This window comes from Dendronephthya gigantea, unplaced genomic scaffold (genome assembly GCF_004324835.1).
Source record: "Dendronephthya gigantea isolate DGI-Jeju-01 unplaced genomic scaffold, DenGig_1.0 000001F, whole genome shotgun sequence".
NCBI lineage: Eukaryota > Metazoa > Cnidaria > Anthozoa > Malacalcyonacea > Nephtheidae > Dendronephthya > Dendronephthya gigantea.
Genome location: NW_021163011.1, coordinates 1,127,848 through 1,144,223, shown reverse-complemented (window position 1 = coordinate 1,144,223; position 16,376 = coordinate 1,127,848). Strand labels below are relative to the sequence as shown.

Sequence of the window (16,376 nt, the reverse complement as noted above, 5' to 3'; positions counted from 1 at the left end):
TCTGTCTGTTGCTTAGAAATATTAAAACATGGCCGAATGACAACAGTTGCCAAGCCAATGTTTTGGTGGACATCAGGAGGAGTTAAAGCGCGTAAAATAAATTGTTTATTGAACGAATGTAATAGATTGATGCTTTAATCTAGAAGATCCTATCGATCTGGTTTCTATAAACTCACGTTGATACAACATAATTTACCGACAAGCATGAGCGAGCAATTGAAATATATAGTTGACAATCTCAACCAGAAACCGTACAACAAAAGCTATAATTTGATAAGGTATGCGATTTAATATAGTTTTGTACAAAACGGTTTGGTTTGTTGCCTCATTTAGGGAAAATATACGCCTCTACTGTGAAAGCAATTAAAAGTATGTACTTTTAATAATGCGTTACAGCGTTACGCAAAGTCGTGAATCTATGGATTCAGGATTCTTTTGTGTAAATATACAATTTCAAGAGCTGCACAGCAACAGCTCCAAAAAAGGAAATAGCTCAGCAGCAAAGTACTGAAACAGTGTTATTCCTGCCTGAATTCCTTAGAGTCCACAGGCAGCACTTCTCATTTGAGGCTAAACCCAGCTGTTTCCACATGCCAAAGTGCCATCTGTACTATGCATGTTAGTCTTCAGGTTGCATGTTAGTCTTCAGGTTCAATCCTATCTAGGCAATGTAAGCTAGATTTGCTTACCTTCAATTTGTCGACCAAATAATTTTGGTGTTGCAAAACTAGCACAATAGAAAATTAATTTTTCACTTGGGGACCTGGGAATGTTCAACAATTATCAAAAATTATTGGAGTTCACTTTGCACAAATTAGTTCAAATTAATTTCTAGTTTTCCTCTATTGTTAATTACTTTTTCTACAAAGCCGGATCTCGAATAGCAGCACCCACAATAAGTGCCTATAATTGGAAGATTGCTAATTGCATGCATATGTGCATCCCAACTTAATATACCACTTTTCAGATCTAGCGAGCTATGCAGGTCTTTGCTACAGGTAGTCTGACCGTCTCTTGCACCACCGGCAATGACCTATACTAGATGGTATATGTCATTATTATACTAGATAGCATGGGTGTGTGGTCACAAGTGATTGTCAAAATTTGTTTCTTCATGAATATGTTTTGTTTCATCTAGCTTTGACTCACTAAACCCTCTAACTCTGCTTCAAATTCTCAATGATGTCTTTGCGGAAATCAACCCACAGGTAAAGTTTTGTTGCTTGTTGCAATACCCAAATGGACAAAAAAGAACAAAAACGAGACACAAGGGGTCTATGAAACAATTAATGCAAAAAAATTTTGACGTACAATACATGTAAAACAGTTCACGCTTATAGACACAATCTTTTGCTATATACATATGTATGTCCTACGAGTCAAAAGTGAAACTAAAAAAGTCAACGGGTCGTAATCCTAGGCTAAAGCCTACAGCAAAAAAAACAGAATGACGCAAAGTTGAAAATTTGAAACATATCTATTATTATACCGTTCAGTTTCGTCGTCATTTTCTTCAAAGTGACAAATAAATTCTTTCTACAAGAATACCTTTTTTGAATAGTATTAAAATGTTTAAGATTCATGAATTAGCTATATTTCATGCCATGGGTACGAGGTTGATTTCACGCCTGTTCACTGGGACACCGCGGAAATTGGTAGACTCAGCCGTAATTCTCAATACTTAGACTTTAAATTCGGCAAGCTAAAAGATTTATAAATACTCAACAAAATATCTCTTGCACAAAAGATTTGAAGCTTCCACACGGCAAAAACAAATCGTCTGAAAATGTCTCAAAATGGCCATTTTACGGTGGCAGATGCATACGAAGAGCCTTCAAAAGTTTCCAAAACCGATATTGGAAGAAAAATTGAACTAGTTTTCAACTTATTTGATAGTATTTTCTTTGACAGCAGTTTCTGAATACTAGGATTCAAATGTGAGCAACTGATGAGATATTTGACTTCCAACACCAATTTCTGCGGTGTCGTTCACTGGTTCATATATTTTGACGCCATCTTGGAAAATACATATGTAATGTGAACAAATTGCCGCCAAAAACGTGCGAAAAAAATTATTCGTCCAATCAAATTGCACAAAGTTAATATCAATACCACTAGTTAATATCAATAGACAATACCCGGTTTGTCCAGTAGAGCTCAGTGTCCAGGACACCGATCCTCGATGATAATCGCGAATGAACTATAAATTTATATGTGTAAATAATAGTATTATTACATTTTGCAATCAATCTAAATAGACAACTGGGCCAGGGTCTGATTGGTATATTGCCTTTTTGGTAAAACTTTTCTGTAATCGCACAAAGCCGCAATTACAGTGAATTTTCTCCTACAGGATGTGCGACAATTAACCAAATTGAGGCCCTATTGCACGGTGCAATTTTTCATGCAACTCGCAATGCAATTAGAACCACGTTTAAGAGATGTAAATTTGGCAACTACCTACGAAACTTTTGTGTTGATTACACCCATGGACATTTTTAGCATCAACATTTCCGTATTAATTGCGGTTCTTGGTTCAAAGGGCATAGTAGTTTTTTTAACTTTGACTAAACCTTTCAGTTTTTATAAATTGAGAATCCTGTTGTATTGTCTTTCAAGCACTTAAAAGAAAGGTTGAAAAAAATCACTATAAAGCGCTATCCAGCCTTCGTACAACCGAATCTGTTCAATTCATATCGTGTGTCAAAGTTAATCATTTTTTCATTATTTCTATATAGCACAAATTGGATATCCGAGAAGAGGATCCAGAGTCGATGGTTGTTCGTATGTTGACGTTCCTGCGTGTACTCAAATACAAACCTACGATAGGTGCCGATAACCCGTAAGTCGAACATTTTTCTTTCAAACCATGCAAACTTGGTTTGCAACCGCAAACTTTTAAATTTTTCTGATTTGGGATGATTCACATTCTTGTGAGTACAGAGCACGCATAATTAAGATCGAACCCTTACATTTTGTCTTACAGCAATGCGTTCAGACAGGGGTTGGTTCAAGGGGAAAAGCCTGTCGTTTATCCCATTCTACAATGGCTCTTCCAAAACATGGATGACCTGAAAAAACGGGCTTACTTAGCTCGGTATTTAGTGCGTATTGATATACCACCTGACCAGATTGCTGATCAAGATATTTCTGAACTCAATGAAGGGGTGAGTTGTGCTACACAACGGTGCATATTCAGAACCTTTATCAACAATCGAAGTAAAGCAAATTATTATTTATATATCTAAAAGAATTCACAGATGTGTGAAATCGTTACATCGAAGGTGTGAAGTAATAGCGTGTGATATTATGACTTTTTCATGCACGTTATTCCTTCATGAAGTACAACTGATAAATAGTCGTAGCTATATCCCACGCTTGATGTCACACCAAGATATCGAGATCCCAAGGGAGCGTGAATGTGAATTTGACACAAATTTAGTGTTCATAATTCTTTTAAAAAAATATTTTTGAAAGTGGTTGCATGAACATTATAATTCTTTTAAAAAAATATTTTTGAAAGTGGTTGCATGAACATTTATCATTTATAGACCCGAAGCGAGAGGGATACGGTGAAATCTTACCTGAAAGATGATATTTCTCGACAGCGAAGCTCGAGGTTGAACATTATACGAAGAATGATCAAGCCGAAGTTTGTCGTTGTCGCGAACGACAACACAGACTTGATAATTCTTCACGTAATGTGAATTGAGAAAACCGAATTTGAAAAACAAAACTCCTTGAGAATATAATATATCACAGTTTAGACCGTTGTTGGTTTATCATATCGAAATTAATCCTTTCTGTGCACCTATATAAGCATACATTTACACGCTTAAAGTACATTTAAGGCTTAAAGAGGTTGCAAGAGGTTGCTTATATAGTATAGATTGGTACATAAATATAATAGTTTAAATATGTATATACCAATCTGTACAAGTAAAGCAAATGCTAGTAAATGTTTCTGTTTACGCATGCGCTCAAATTTTCCGATACTAAAGTTCCGGTCAACAAACTCGAACATTTCCCCCCTCAATCAGTGTCCAATTTCGCTGATTAAAAATACGTGTTCTTATTAAATCGCTGCCTCTCGCTTCAGTCTTTTTTCGCGTTCTGGAATTTGTTCAACTATTACATCCCCATTCCGCATTTCATATTGTGTTTACAAAATATTTTTTTAAAAAAATAGTTTGTTTGCAAAATGACAGTTAAATTTCTGACGTTTTTCATTGAAATACAATTTTGTCTTTCAATGAAAAATTTTGTCTTGCAAATCAGCAAGTTGCTGATTACCAGTCTTTACTCGTTCAAATTTTGTGCGTGTGCACAAGTACCCCATGATCATTGAACGTCCACCATGCACGGTCCATGACCACAGATCAGTCTCCACGACATAGAATTTGGACAACTTTGGATTCCGCTAAATTCCGCTATGTTCTGTCACAATACCCTGGTGTAATTCCTAATATCCGGGCGGGATTTGTAAAAGATCGTAGGCCCCTGGGAATTGTAAGGGTTGCAGTTTTATTCATACACCCTCTATATGAAATAAATTCTATCGTAATGCCTCGAGTATACAATATAATCAAGATACAATTTTTGCTGATGAACGCTCTTTTTTCTTCAGTATGGTGAACTTATGGAACAATTTAAGGAATTCCATAAAGAATTAGAACGGTTAAAGTCATCTGGATATTCAACTGGCGAAATTAAGAAGGTATACAAAGTGAATTCACTAAAGCTTTAAATGACAAGCATTGCAATCAATGCAACGGAGTAGACCATTGCAATCCGTGAATTTTTCTACGGCAAAAAATTGCTTCCAATAATGCAATTGAAGATTTTTGTGGCCTGCAGAAAGGTTTCCCATTTTACTTTTTGCCAATAAGTTCAAATAGAAACATGTGATTTCCGGATTATTTTGCTATATTCGCACTGTAGGACATCGTTAACATGGAGGATGAACGGGAACAGCTCATCAAGCGTGTGGACCGTGTGAAAAAGAAGGTATACTGTAAAACGAATAATATGTATATATAGACGTACATGTAAAAGACTATGCGTTCACACAGCACCAGGCAAAGTTGGAACCGTTCTTGAATTCGGCCGGTTAATTCAAGTGTTCACACGGTAAAAGTGGAAGAAAATTTGACCGGTTCTACGTGTTCACCCGATGAAACCGAACGAATTCCAGCACGGTTCAAAATTTGTCCGGTCCTGTGTGAACGTAACCTAAGTTGAGTGACCATGCACCGGGGATATAAAAGCCACGTTTACGCTCCAGTCAATTTATTGGCACGGCACGGGTACCCATTTTAGCCGTACCGTGCCAATAAATCGGGTGCAGTGTAAACGGGGCTATGGAGAGACCCTTCTTTTCTGCAGAGTTATTTAAATTTGGGGGGCATGTCAGTCACCTAGAAATTAAACTCGTCTTGATTTTATTTGTATAATAGATTGAGTCTGTGAAGAATCACGAAAAAATGATTACTGCTGCTCGAAATTTACGGATCGCGAGAGAACAAGAGACCGATTTGAGACAACAGATGATCGATCAGAAAAACCAGGTAAAGGTCATCCAGTTTGTATAATAATCAACTTATAAAGGACTGATTTCACAGGCAAAAATTTCTCGCAAAATGCAGATTTACACATTTTGAAACATCAAACTGGCGTTCAGTGTAAGCGTGCCTTTAATTAAATCGGAGAGCTATGGCCTTTCAAACATGACTGCTATCGCAAAATATGTTACCTAAAAATGTATATTTTCTCTATCATCGTAATAGCTTCTTCATGCTGAGCAGAAATACCAGCGACAACAACAACAATTGAAGAATACGCGTTCCCAAGGAGTGGGAACAACTGGTTCTGGTGAGTATAGAAGAAATTACTGACAAATCGTGTCCGTTTGTTTATTTTCAATCAGTTTTTAACTCTGTGAGTAAAGACTGTGATTCCGAGCAATAGGATGTGAGAAAAAGTGCACGAATTTATTTTTATACTAAAAACCAAGATGGCAGGCTTTGGGCGGAACTGATATTCTACTTTATATACCTAATAGCTACTAATATAATTCACACAATTGAGTAGATTGGCCCAATATTCTACTTTATGCAAGGGCTGCAGTTATAGCCTAATTGTACTTCATATCGTCGATTCGATGTAACAATGTTAATTTAATATGTCTCTTAATTTCTTCTTCACAATGGAGAATTTACAGTAATTAACTATTCACAACGAGCTTGCCCCTGCACAGGAACAAAAAACTCTTTAACTCAATACTGTTCCTAGAAAATGATAAAGTTTCTAGGGAAGGTTGAACGATACACCTTCCGGGTGGAAACGCCTATGTCGAAAATCAAGTGCAATTAACTCTGAACCTCTATCCGCTGACGTCAGCGCTAAAAACAAAGCTACTTTCGTACTCAATTAGCCTTTCCCACGATGACGTTTTTTGCATGGGGTACTTTCAACTTTCTCAAACGGGTTTAAAAAGTTATAACAAAAGTTTTTTTAGAATCATTTTTTAGACCATTTGAAGAATGACTCCAGACTAAAATAAGACTGTTGCCGTTATGAGGTCTTACGCTTGCAGTTTTGAAAAAAAGTACCCCAAAAATGGCGGCATATCCGCATCGTGAGAAAGGCTTATTGCTTTAAGTATTAACTGCTGCTTTTGTCCCAGGCCAGCCAAATATACTTTGTAACCTTTTCTGCATCGCATGTATTTACACATTTGGCATAGAAGGTCGGGAGTTGTAAATGCCTTTCAACTGCACTACTATAATGGGTGCTCTGCCACATTAAGACCTTCAACCTTCGGATGAGTAGCTGAAATTGCTGATCGTGTTTTAAAAGTTTTATACTGGTCGCCATTGTGAGCGAAGAAAAAAGGCAACGTGGTCAAGGGGGAACTGACGGACATGTGCAGGGGCAAACTCGTGTTGAGTTAACCGTTAAAATGTCAATGTTACGGTAAATTTGCTATTTTGAGTAAGAAATAAGGAGCATTTACATTGTTATATCGAGTCAAAGTTATGAAGCAGGCTACAATTATATTTAAACTAAACACATGCAATATGACTGTCAAAATATTGTGTACTTTTATGCTATTTCTCCTGTAGACCTTGTGCGAAAACTTGAGGAGGAATGTAAGATAAATTCTTACCTATGTCAGGATAAGATCCCAAAGGTACCGTTCAATAATACTCAAGTACTTCTAAATATTACCGATATATAGGCAACAGTGTACAGATATATTTACAATCGGTGGTAAGCTAGGGAGATAAGCAAAACGACTATCTTGATACAGTATAACGCCATACTTTGTAGCCCTACCCCCGACAGTCATAACAGTTTAAATTTTCATCCCCATTCATATTCAGACGGATTTTTACCGTCCATTTTTCCGTTAAGATGAGTTTCTATTAATTTTCCCCGCGTCTCTATTCATTCGGCTATTGTAAATGTAAATGTTGTAAATGTAGCTAATATTTTCCTAAAGAAAACCAAAAAATTGGGAAGGTACTTGCATTAATTTACACCATTTGCATCATTTACACAAGTAACTACTATTTCTTTCAGGATATTGAAGCGAAGCAAAAAGCAATCGGTGACATCCAGCGAGTAATTGATGAGCCAGCTATGGGACAGTCTGATTTAGATCAGTTAAATCAGCAGGTTCGCTTATGATAAATATGAAAAATTAACACGTCGAGGTGCGGGTAGAGCACCGCTTGCGTATGTCTTTTTTGCGTATCATATACGCGTATCGTACGCGATATATACGAGTATCCTAGCTGTGCATGATAACTATATCTATTTTATTTATTATTATTTCAGATAAGACAATTGTCGGATGAAATCAACAAGCTGATTGAAAAACGCATGGTTCGCAATGATCCAATTGACGACAAATTGTCTTTATTCCGTCAACAGGTATAGCTAACTTATATTTGCTTGTATGTTATGCATCAAGTTTGTTTTAAATCAATATGCGTACATTATGTAATACATGTGTACGCTCTATAATTCATGCCCCAGGTTTATTAAAATTGTTTAATTATTAAGATGTTCCGTTATTTATGATATTATAGATTTATTACTTATTTAAGAGAATTCACATACAAAAAAACGTCATGTCCATCGGGTGACGTTATAATATATGGGATCGCCTACTTCTTTCCATGCACATGTGCGTCAAACCTCGGGTTGATAGTCAAGTTCAACCTCGTTGAATAATTTGTATTAGTTATTAGTTATGAATTTGTATTTGTACTAGAAATACATGCATGCAGCAACCCCTCGCCATTGCTCTCCATTGCATTTAATAAGTGTTATACAGTAGTATTTTGCAAACTTTTGTAAGTTAGTTGAAACATAATCCAGACCAAATTTTCTAAGCTAATTATGAAATGACTTGATAGCTGATGTTTCTGGCGAATTTTTCGGAAACAAAGACAGTCGTAAAGGTGAAGTGAAATCACCCGTTTGTTTGCTGCATTACATTGTAGTTCAAGTGAGTGCTAATACTTTGCTATGGCCAAACATCCCAAACATCAAAACAGCACAAATAATTTTAATAACCATGCAAGCAGTAAACATCGAATCTTGTTGTCCGATTATTGAATTTATACAATGATTTCAGCGACTATAAGCTTCAAAGTGATATTTGTTTTATCAAAACTCCCAAATACACTTTTAAGAACTCTTTTTAAGTTTAAGCGATGATGTACAGTCTTAAACAGTCGGTTAGCTCTTCGTAAAACAACATACGCTTTGAAGCTCATACTTTATTTGAAAATTATAATGCATTGATTGCATTCTTGCAGCAAACACGAAATAAACAAAATATAGACACCTACCACTTCAAGGCTTATAAACTACGAGTCGTTTCTATTTAACCAACTGTTTCTGCGAATCTTTTCCTTGTCTTTATATAATTTATTTGACTCCATATTTCACTTTGTTTTTAAAAATAGTTTGCGAAATGACAGTTAAAATGCTGACGTTCTCAATTAGTTCTTAGCCAATCAGCAAGTTGTAGACGACCGTTCTAATTTATTCGTTCAAATTTCGCGCATGCGTACAAACACCGTGACCATTGAACGTCCATGACATTTGGGCAACTTTGGATTCCGCTATGTTCTACCGGGTTCCGGGTGTAATACTTAATCGCCGGGCGGAATTAGTACCCTCGCACGGTGCTCCGCACCGGCTTGGGAATTAATGTTATGGACATATATGTACCCTTTGCATGAATACTTTGCAATTGCTGAGCGTAAATTATCATTTATAGACTAGTTAATTTTTAAAACTACGCAGGACATGTATATTTTTTTTCTCAACAATTGTGTTGCTCGCGAAAAATTCGTCAATGAAAATATTAGAGGTTGAAAGGGTCTTAATTTCGAGTGGAATTAATTCCACTCGAAATTAAGACCCTTTCAAAATCTAGAATTTATCCACATCGAGTGAAGTGCCAAAAATCATAAATGACAATATTATAGTTGTATAATAATATAATCACATTCCAATGTCCGAAGTGACAAATATTGTCATCCTTTTTGTACCACAAAGGCTTCAATAATCGTTGGTAAGAAAGATGCAGCTGCAGAAGAACTAAGAGAGGTTATGGAAGAGGTAAGTGCATGCCATATACGTAATTCATTTTTACGCACATGCAGTTTTGATGTTTTCTCAAGGACGCAAAAATATCTTCTACCTATTCACATGCACCCATGCACTACGCACCTGTTTTCTGATACACATCCAATACTATTAACCACCTGGGCCAAGTCTCAAAAAAGTATTCTACAATTCAATTTTCGCCCACTAATAACTGCATGTGAACTCAGAAGAAAAAAATAGGAGACATGTTTTCAAGGTAATAACTCGGCTCTGTAATTAGCATGGTTATACTGTAGAAAGCTTATTTGAACATCATTATACTCGAGTTTGCAAAAATTAATGCAACATTCCATTGACCTTGAAGTACTTGAAAATTTAATATTCTTGAATGAAATTTCAAGAATAGCTACATACTTTTTCACTGCATCATTAATTAAAAAAAACAGTTTTTCAATGACTTTTGTTTGCGATAAATTAAGTAAACTTTGTTCATGCTAACGCGATAGTTTTTTAAACTAAGAGAAATATATAAATATAATCTTTTGATAAGTCCCTAGTTGTTTTTTTTAGCTTGAATGGACATGAGTTCCTATAATTGGATTATATTAATAATAACTTAGCATCAAATGTGGTATAACAACTGCCTAAAATAGACAAAACACTTCTCGACGTTTCGACCTGAGGGCCTTCGTTATAAGAGTTGGATACTAACTCTCCTGACGAAGGCCCTCAGGTCGAAATGTCGAGAAGTGTTTTGTCTATTTTAGGCAGTTGTTATACCACATTTGACGCTAAGTTGTTTGAAGACCCTGCCACGCTGCTTCCTGATTATATTGGAATGTATATTATTAATAATCTGTAACTAGTTAAACGCCAAAGAAGGCGATCTGCAGAGCAAACGTGAAGCACTAAAACAAAGTGAAGGATCCGAAGTTATTAAAGGAGACGAGGTACATTTAGCTACATGCATTGCTGTATCTATAGGCAGTATAGCAATGCACACTTCGATTAGTAGAGTTATTGTACATTTATAGATATACGATAACCATTTTAAAAATTTATGTTAACACGGGATTTATGGATATATACCCTGTATGTAGCCATGGTAACAATGCACAATTTGAAAAACTTGTTCTTTTTGCATTCGCAGTTTAAAAGATATGTTAACAAGTTACGAAGTAAAAGCACTGTGTACAAAAAGAAACGACAAGAAGTGAGTGAAAAATTATTGTTCTGATGCAATGTCCTTATATTGTGCAGTATAACGGTTTAATGTAACATTAGCTAAGACCAAAATATAAACATAATTATATAATATACACAGTGAGACGAATTAGAGTTAATACGTATATGAATTAATGTGCAGTAAAAAAATCACTAATTATATCTTTTTAAAAAGTTAATTAATCAAGGGAGTCGGAAACCCTTTTGTTGCTTCATGAAATTAAAAGTTTGGAAAAAACTCGTCCCTCCTAAACGCCCACGTGTACTTTCATAACTCTCTAGAAACACGGAAATGTCTCTAATTTGTGTAATTGTTTTAAAAAGATGTGTACAAGTCACTGATTAAATTATTTTGTGCTTTGCGTTTTGGCGTAGTTAACTGAATTGCGGGCAGAATATGGTGTTCTCTCACGTTCAGAAGAAATTTTAAAGGGTCGCGAAGGACAACTTAACGACCATTTAGTAAGTCTGCATTTCACAAATAAATGTACATTTGATGCACGCATGCAGTCGAAATAGCCCACAAAATTTGAATGTAATATTTTAATTGTAATATTAATGTATTCACAGTCTCAGTTGGAAGTACAAAAAGGAGTGTCAGGTTTTCACGACACACAAGAGGAATTGGAAAAGGTGTCCTCTGTGAAAAGTGGTTTGGACGAACAAAAAGGAAAATCCCTAGATGAAATTTCTGATATGGTACGTCTCCAAAACATATCAATTTTTTAGGAGCTACAAATGATTTAACAGCAGTAACTGATAAATGTTTTGAAGTAATGAGTGATCGATCAAAACATTTTGCAAATAAAGCACTGAAAGCTTAGGCCATTCATGAATAGTAATGCGATGGAAAGAGAACTATATTCTTCTAATTTTAAAGAATATACTACTAACCGTGTAAAATCTAGTTCAAGGTTTTCCATCTATTTGTTTCAGTTGCAATTAATTGCAAAGTTTTTATTGTATTATTCAATAAATTTATTGCATGGATTTGTAACGTTACATGTCATCTTGTTTCGATATAATCAGAAGCTCTAGAGAGCTTCCTAATGCTAGATTTAGGGTTACAGCTTACAGTACGATAACAATATATCTGCTTGCGCATATATAAAAATTATTTACACTGGAATGATAGCTAGTGTGTTTTCTTTCCGATAGGTACGAAAATTGAACTCCACAATTGTAGAAAAGAAAAGCTCGCTGGCTCCAATCATAAAGGAACTAAGGCCAATGAGGCAGAAGTGTCAGGTATGCATGAAGTGTTCACTTTTGGTTCAACGCTTGAATGCTGTCCGATTTTAATATAGTAAGCTTTTTTTAAACTTGGAAATCGCAGCAACTTATAAGGGCATGCATCCGCAAATTTCTAAGATTGTATATTTATATAACATAATTTCAAGAATTTTATCCTAGAACAAAAATTATATTTAAGATTTATAAAAGAAGTTTTCGCATGTGGCATCTTCACGTTAATCTTTAACCTAATATAATATTTTAATTACTTCTAAACCCTTTTTTATTTAACGTAATTGTGTATTATAGGAAGTGACTGCAGAATATGATGAAAGAAAAGCAATTTACGAAAACCTGGCTGCTAATCTCGAGAGCAATATGTCCAAATTGGAACAAGTGAGTTCTTTTTTTACTAATGAATGTAAACCTAATTTGTAGTTTTATAAGCATTCTCCATTTTCATTATAACTTATCTGCAGTAAATGATACGACGTATACGCAACCTATATATGCAAGAGTGGGAAGTCGATGAAATGTTTTTCCGTAGACTGTCGGGCACACCCTTCACATCCATCCACCAAACACTCACACTCTTTTAACGACACATACGCTTAGAAAATAAACCGGCCCCTAACTAACCAAGAGGTATATTGTCACTGGTTCAATTTTAGAGTTTGCAAATATTGAAAGAAAAGAAATCGTAAAAAATATTTGGAAAGCAAAATAGTACCAGCCAGTATTCGAACCCAATCATACCCCACGAGAGACAAACCACCAATATACAGTGGTCATTTAAATCGGCGCGAATAAAAGATGTGCCCGACCATTAAAGATCTGCCCGACTGTCTACATGCAGGAAAAAAAATAGCGGAGTAGATCAGGAAACTTTTTACGTCCAATATGCAGGTTATTACTTTGATTGACATTTATCATGAATTTGTGCAATTTAGGAAGTTAAAGCATTAAGAGATGAGCTTGCCCATGATGAAAGCAGATACTTTTACTTGAATTCCATGACGAAGGTAATGCTCAGTGTCGATATAAACAATGCAAAAGGGACAAGCGTTCTAACAATTTGTTTTGGTTATAAGGACGACCTTCGTGCATATAGCCTGACTCAAATTTCTGCATGCGGGTTTTGTAGCTTCTTAAAATACAAGAGAATCGAATTGAAGTAGAAATGAAGTCATATACATCATCGGATCCCAACGATAAAAAGAAATCTTACAGGTCTGTTATTACCATACCTAAAGCAAGTGCTCCTGATCCACGTATTATTTTCTCCTTAATTCCTACATGACCTCCCATTATATGCTCTGACCTATGCCCTAACGAAACAAAAAGATATTCTGAAATTTCCTGTAACAGATAAGGCCTAGGTCAGACGTCAATAGATAATGAGTTCCGTGTGTTCACAAAACCATGTTTCAATCCGCCAGAAAGTTCAAGAAGTTGCATCCTACAAGTACTTGAGCTAAAGGTGCTACTCATTTATTGTCTGAAACATTTTTTTATTAAATAAGCAACGATAGTTTCCGAACTTTTATTTGAAACACGTTTTATTAAATAAAAAATATGTCGCTGGATACGAGAAATTTTCGTCTTATTAATAATTGAAATTTAAGATGTTTTTTACAATTTAAATTAAACGTTTAGCGGTTTTTCTAACTTTTTAATAGGTTTGAACTTTTGTTTTCGAAAAAATATTCTGAAGCCAACCCGTTAAAAACAAGAAAATTTATATGAATTCCATTTCGTTCCAAACTTTAAATATTAGAACGCTTTTAACTATTGATTGGTCTATCCGTAGGCATGTTTTTGTTTAAAAAATTGATACTCTGATAAATTGGCGCGTGCGCAGAGGTTTTTCCGCGATGACTTTTAGCTTATCTATTGTTTTTTACTCGTTGGGCGCACGACAAGTGCGACGTTTTGACCCAAGCCATATTCACCTTCTATATATGCCGTATTATATTTAGAGAACAATATACAAAGAAAATTCAAGAGCAAGAAAATTTGGGAAAGGTTTGTTATTTATATCTGCAGAATACTTTTTCTAATAGAACCCTTTAGTTATTAGATTATACATGATAAATTTGATATGAAATCGACAGCGTATTACAATTTTGACTGCTCTGGCGTCTATAAATTCCAAATTTTGCTGCCAGAATTTAATTTATATACTTCTGAAAACTGAACATTCGCGTCGCGTTGCCGCATCGCATCCGGTGTGTGTCGACCTTTAACGTCAAGAGGAAACCCGTCTGCCCGGATTTATGTATAAACTGCCGTCTTGTATCGATAAATTTACCCGTATTTGCAGAGCTTAAGAGAAAAGCAGAAAAGTGTTCGTGAAAACCATGGGCCTAGCATCAAACAAATGAAGATGTGGAACGTAAGTTTTAATTAATGTTTGGACAAATTGCCACGAATTAAATATAACGCAAAAGTAATACAACAGCTGCTAGAGGCCGATTGAAAAAAAGCTTCATATTAGTCATATTACTACTATTCACTGGATAGTGATTTTTTCAACTTTAAGGCCCGTTTCACTTGCAATTTCTGCTGCGATTTTATGTGCGATTTTCTTCTTTTGACAGATGTGAACGAGTGAATTAGTTACTAATGTTCAAATAAGAGCTCTTAGACATCAGAGCATTCGTAACTATTCACTCGTTCACATCTATCAAAAGAAGAAAATCGCACATAAAATTGCAGCATAAATTGCAAGTGTAAACGGGCCTTTAAATATGCTTAAAAACAATGAAAGTACAGTCGTGGACCTAATTGTTATATGAAAAAAAACACCCCAATTTAAGAATGTTAAGGTTTAATCCAGGTTATACCGAACAACGGAGAATTGTAGAGAGATTGGAAAATAACACTATCAAGGGGCCAGTTGTATACAAGACTTGTCAACTTTTAACTTTAGTTAAGGACAGAATTAGCCAATTAGAGTTGTGTATTTCTGAGTTAACTAGGATTTACAAAACTATACAAAACGTGGTTAAAGAGTGAAACTGGCCCCTGGTGGATAGGCGCCATCTAGACTTGTGTAATGATCCCCCAATGTCATAAAATGTCATAAAAGAGCATGCAAACACACATTATGGCTAGTGACTACATCATATAATTAGACTTAATAAACTTCATTCCAGGATCTGACTACGTTGTTGGAGTGCAAGCGAGAATGTTTAAAGAAAGCCAGTTCCCAATCTAAAGTTCCGTCTTCAGTGCAAAACGGTGAAGATGATGTATTGATACTGTAGTTTATTTAAGATAAATGTATATTTCTGCATATATTCCATTTAATATAGTTAAAGTTATGATTAGTTATTGCAGCGTTTCCATTCTCCCGTAAATCGCCTATCACGATCCGAATTCATAATATATTCTATTTATTATACTGTAATTATGGTAACTAGCCATTTGCCACAAATAAAAAAATAACTTGTTGACTTCGATGTGTATCTCAAATTATCACAATAAATTTGCCGCTAACTTGTTATAAGAGACTTGATGTATGGCAGGGCCTCTTTTAATGAATTTCGAAAAGGGGGGTATTTGCAAACAGGGGCCTCTGGTTTTTACGTCATTACACATAAGGAACTACCTCTATCACTTCGGAGCAGTTATAAGGCTGTTCACACGATCCAAATTTGTCGGGTCCAATTCACTTCTGATGGATGTTTTATAGTATGTTGACTTGCAAAGTATATGGGCAGAAAGTCAACAAAAGCCAATGCAGTACTTCTTTACCAATAACAAACTACATTCCACACGTCAAGTAATTGGATCTGACAAAATTGGATCGTGTGAACGCAGGCCTTAAAAAAAAAGAAAAAAATTTTTCAGTACTTTTTTCAATTTTCAAGTACTTTTTCTGAAGCTGGAGAAATTTTTAAATTTTTTCCCGGTTTTTTTTTACCAAATTTTTTGGTTCCTTACCATTTTGGCCAAAATTGAAAATTTTAAAAATGTTCTATAAAATGTGTTAACATGCTGAAAATGACTTTAAATGTTTCCTAAGACTAATCTCTAGTTTTTTAGCATATTTGGTTGGTGTTTGGAACATTGAAAATGTCGTCAATTTTCGCTAAATTGTATGGGGTCCCACAATCACCACATTGAGCAATGTCATATATACTAAGCCCTCGACTCTTGGAGTACCCATTCATATAATTACACATTGAAAAATTTCAAAAACATTTCTCGCGCAATTTTGGGCCGCCTATGATCCACTACGTTTTTTGATCGCTTCTATAGGTACTTCTTGCAAACTTTAACGG

The 16,376-nt window shown here is 35.3% G+C and overlaps 1 protein-coding gene across 2 annotated transcripts; it reads left to right on the top strand.

Moving 5' to 3' along the window:
• The first annotated feature begins 26 nt into the window (after window positions 1-26).
• On the top strand, window positions 27-15,554 carry LOC114528516 (intraflagellar transport protein 81 homolog). Of its 2 annotated transcripts, XM_028550177.1 has the most exons (23): window positions 27-278; window positions 1,139-1,208; window positions 2,739-2,842; window positions 2,987-3,167; window positions 4,628-4,717; window positions 4,942-5,007; window positions 5,457-5,567; window positions 5,787-5,871; window positions 7,125-7,192; window positions 7,585-7,680; window positions 7,843-7,938; window positions 9,580-9,642; window positions 10,497-10,580; window positions 10,781-10,843; window positions 11,230-11,316; window positions 11,425-11,553; window positions 12,013-12,102; window positions 12,397-12,483; window positions 13,038-13,109; window positions 13,232-13,317; window positions 14,067-14,112; window positions 14,411-14,482; window positions 15,246-15,554. In XM_028550177.1, the coding sequence occupies exons 1-23, from the start codon at window positions 205-207 to the stop codon at window positions 15,354-15,356; spliced, it is 2,031 nt and encodes a 676-aa protein (XP_028405978.1). In that variant the 5' UTR covers window positions 27-204; the 3' UTR covers window positions 15,357-15,554. The 2 variants fall into 2 exon arrangements, with proteins under 2 accessions (XP_028405978.1, XP_028405986.1); XM_028550185.1 differs by lacking the exons at window positions 13,038-13,109; window positions 13,232-13,317; window positions 14,067-14,112; window positions 14,411-14,482; window positions 15,246-15,554 and adding an exon at window positions 12,759-13,009.
• The last annotated feature ends 822 nt before the right edge of the window (window positions 15,555-16,376 follow it).

Coding starts and splice junctions, on each gene's coding strand:
- LOC114528516 (XM_028550177.1), top strand. CDS start 205: ATGAGCGAGCAATTGAAATATATAGTTGACAATCTCAACCAGAAACCG. Junction 279..1,138: donor AAAAGCTATAATTTGATAAG/GTATGCGATTTA, acceptor TGTTTCATCTAG/CTTTGACTCACTAAACCCTC. Junction 11,554..12,012: donor TAGATGAAATTTCTGATATG/GTACGTCTCCAA, acceptor TCTTTCCGATAG/GTACGAAAATTGAACTCCAC.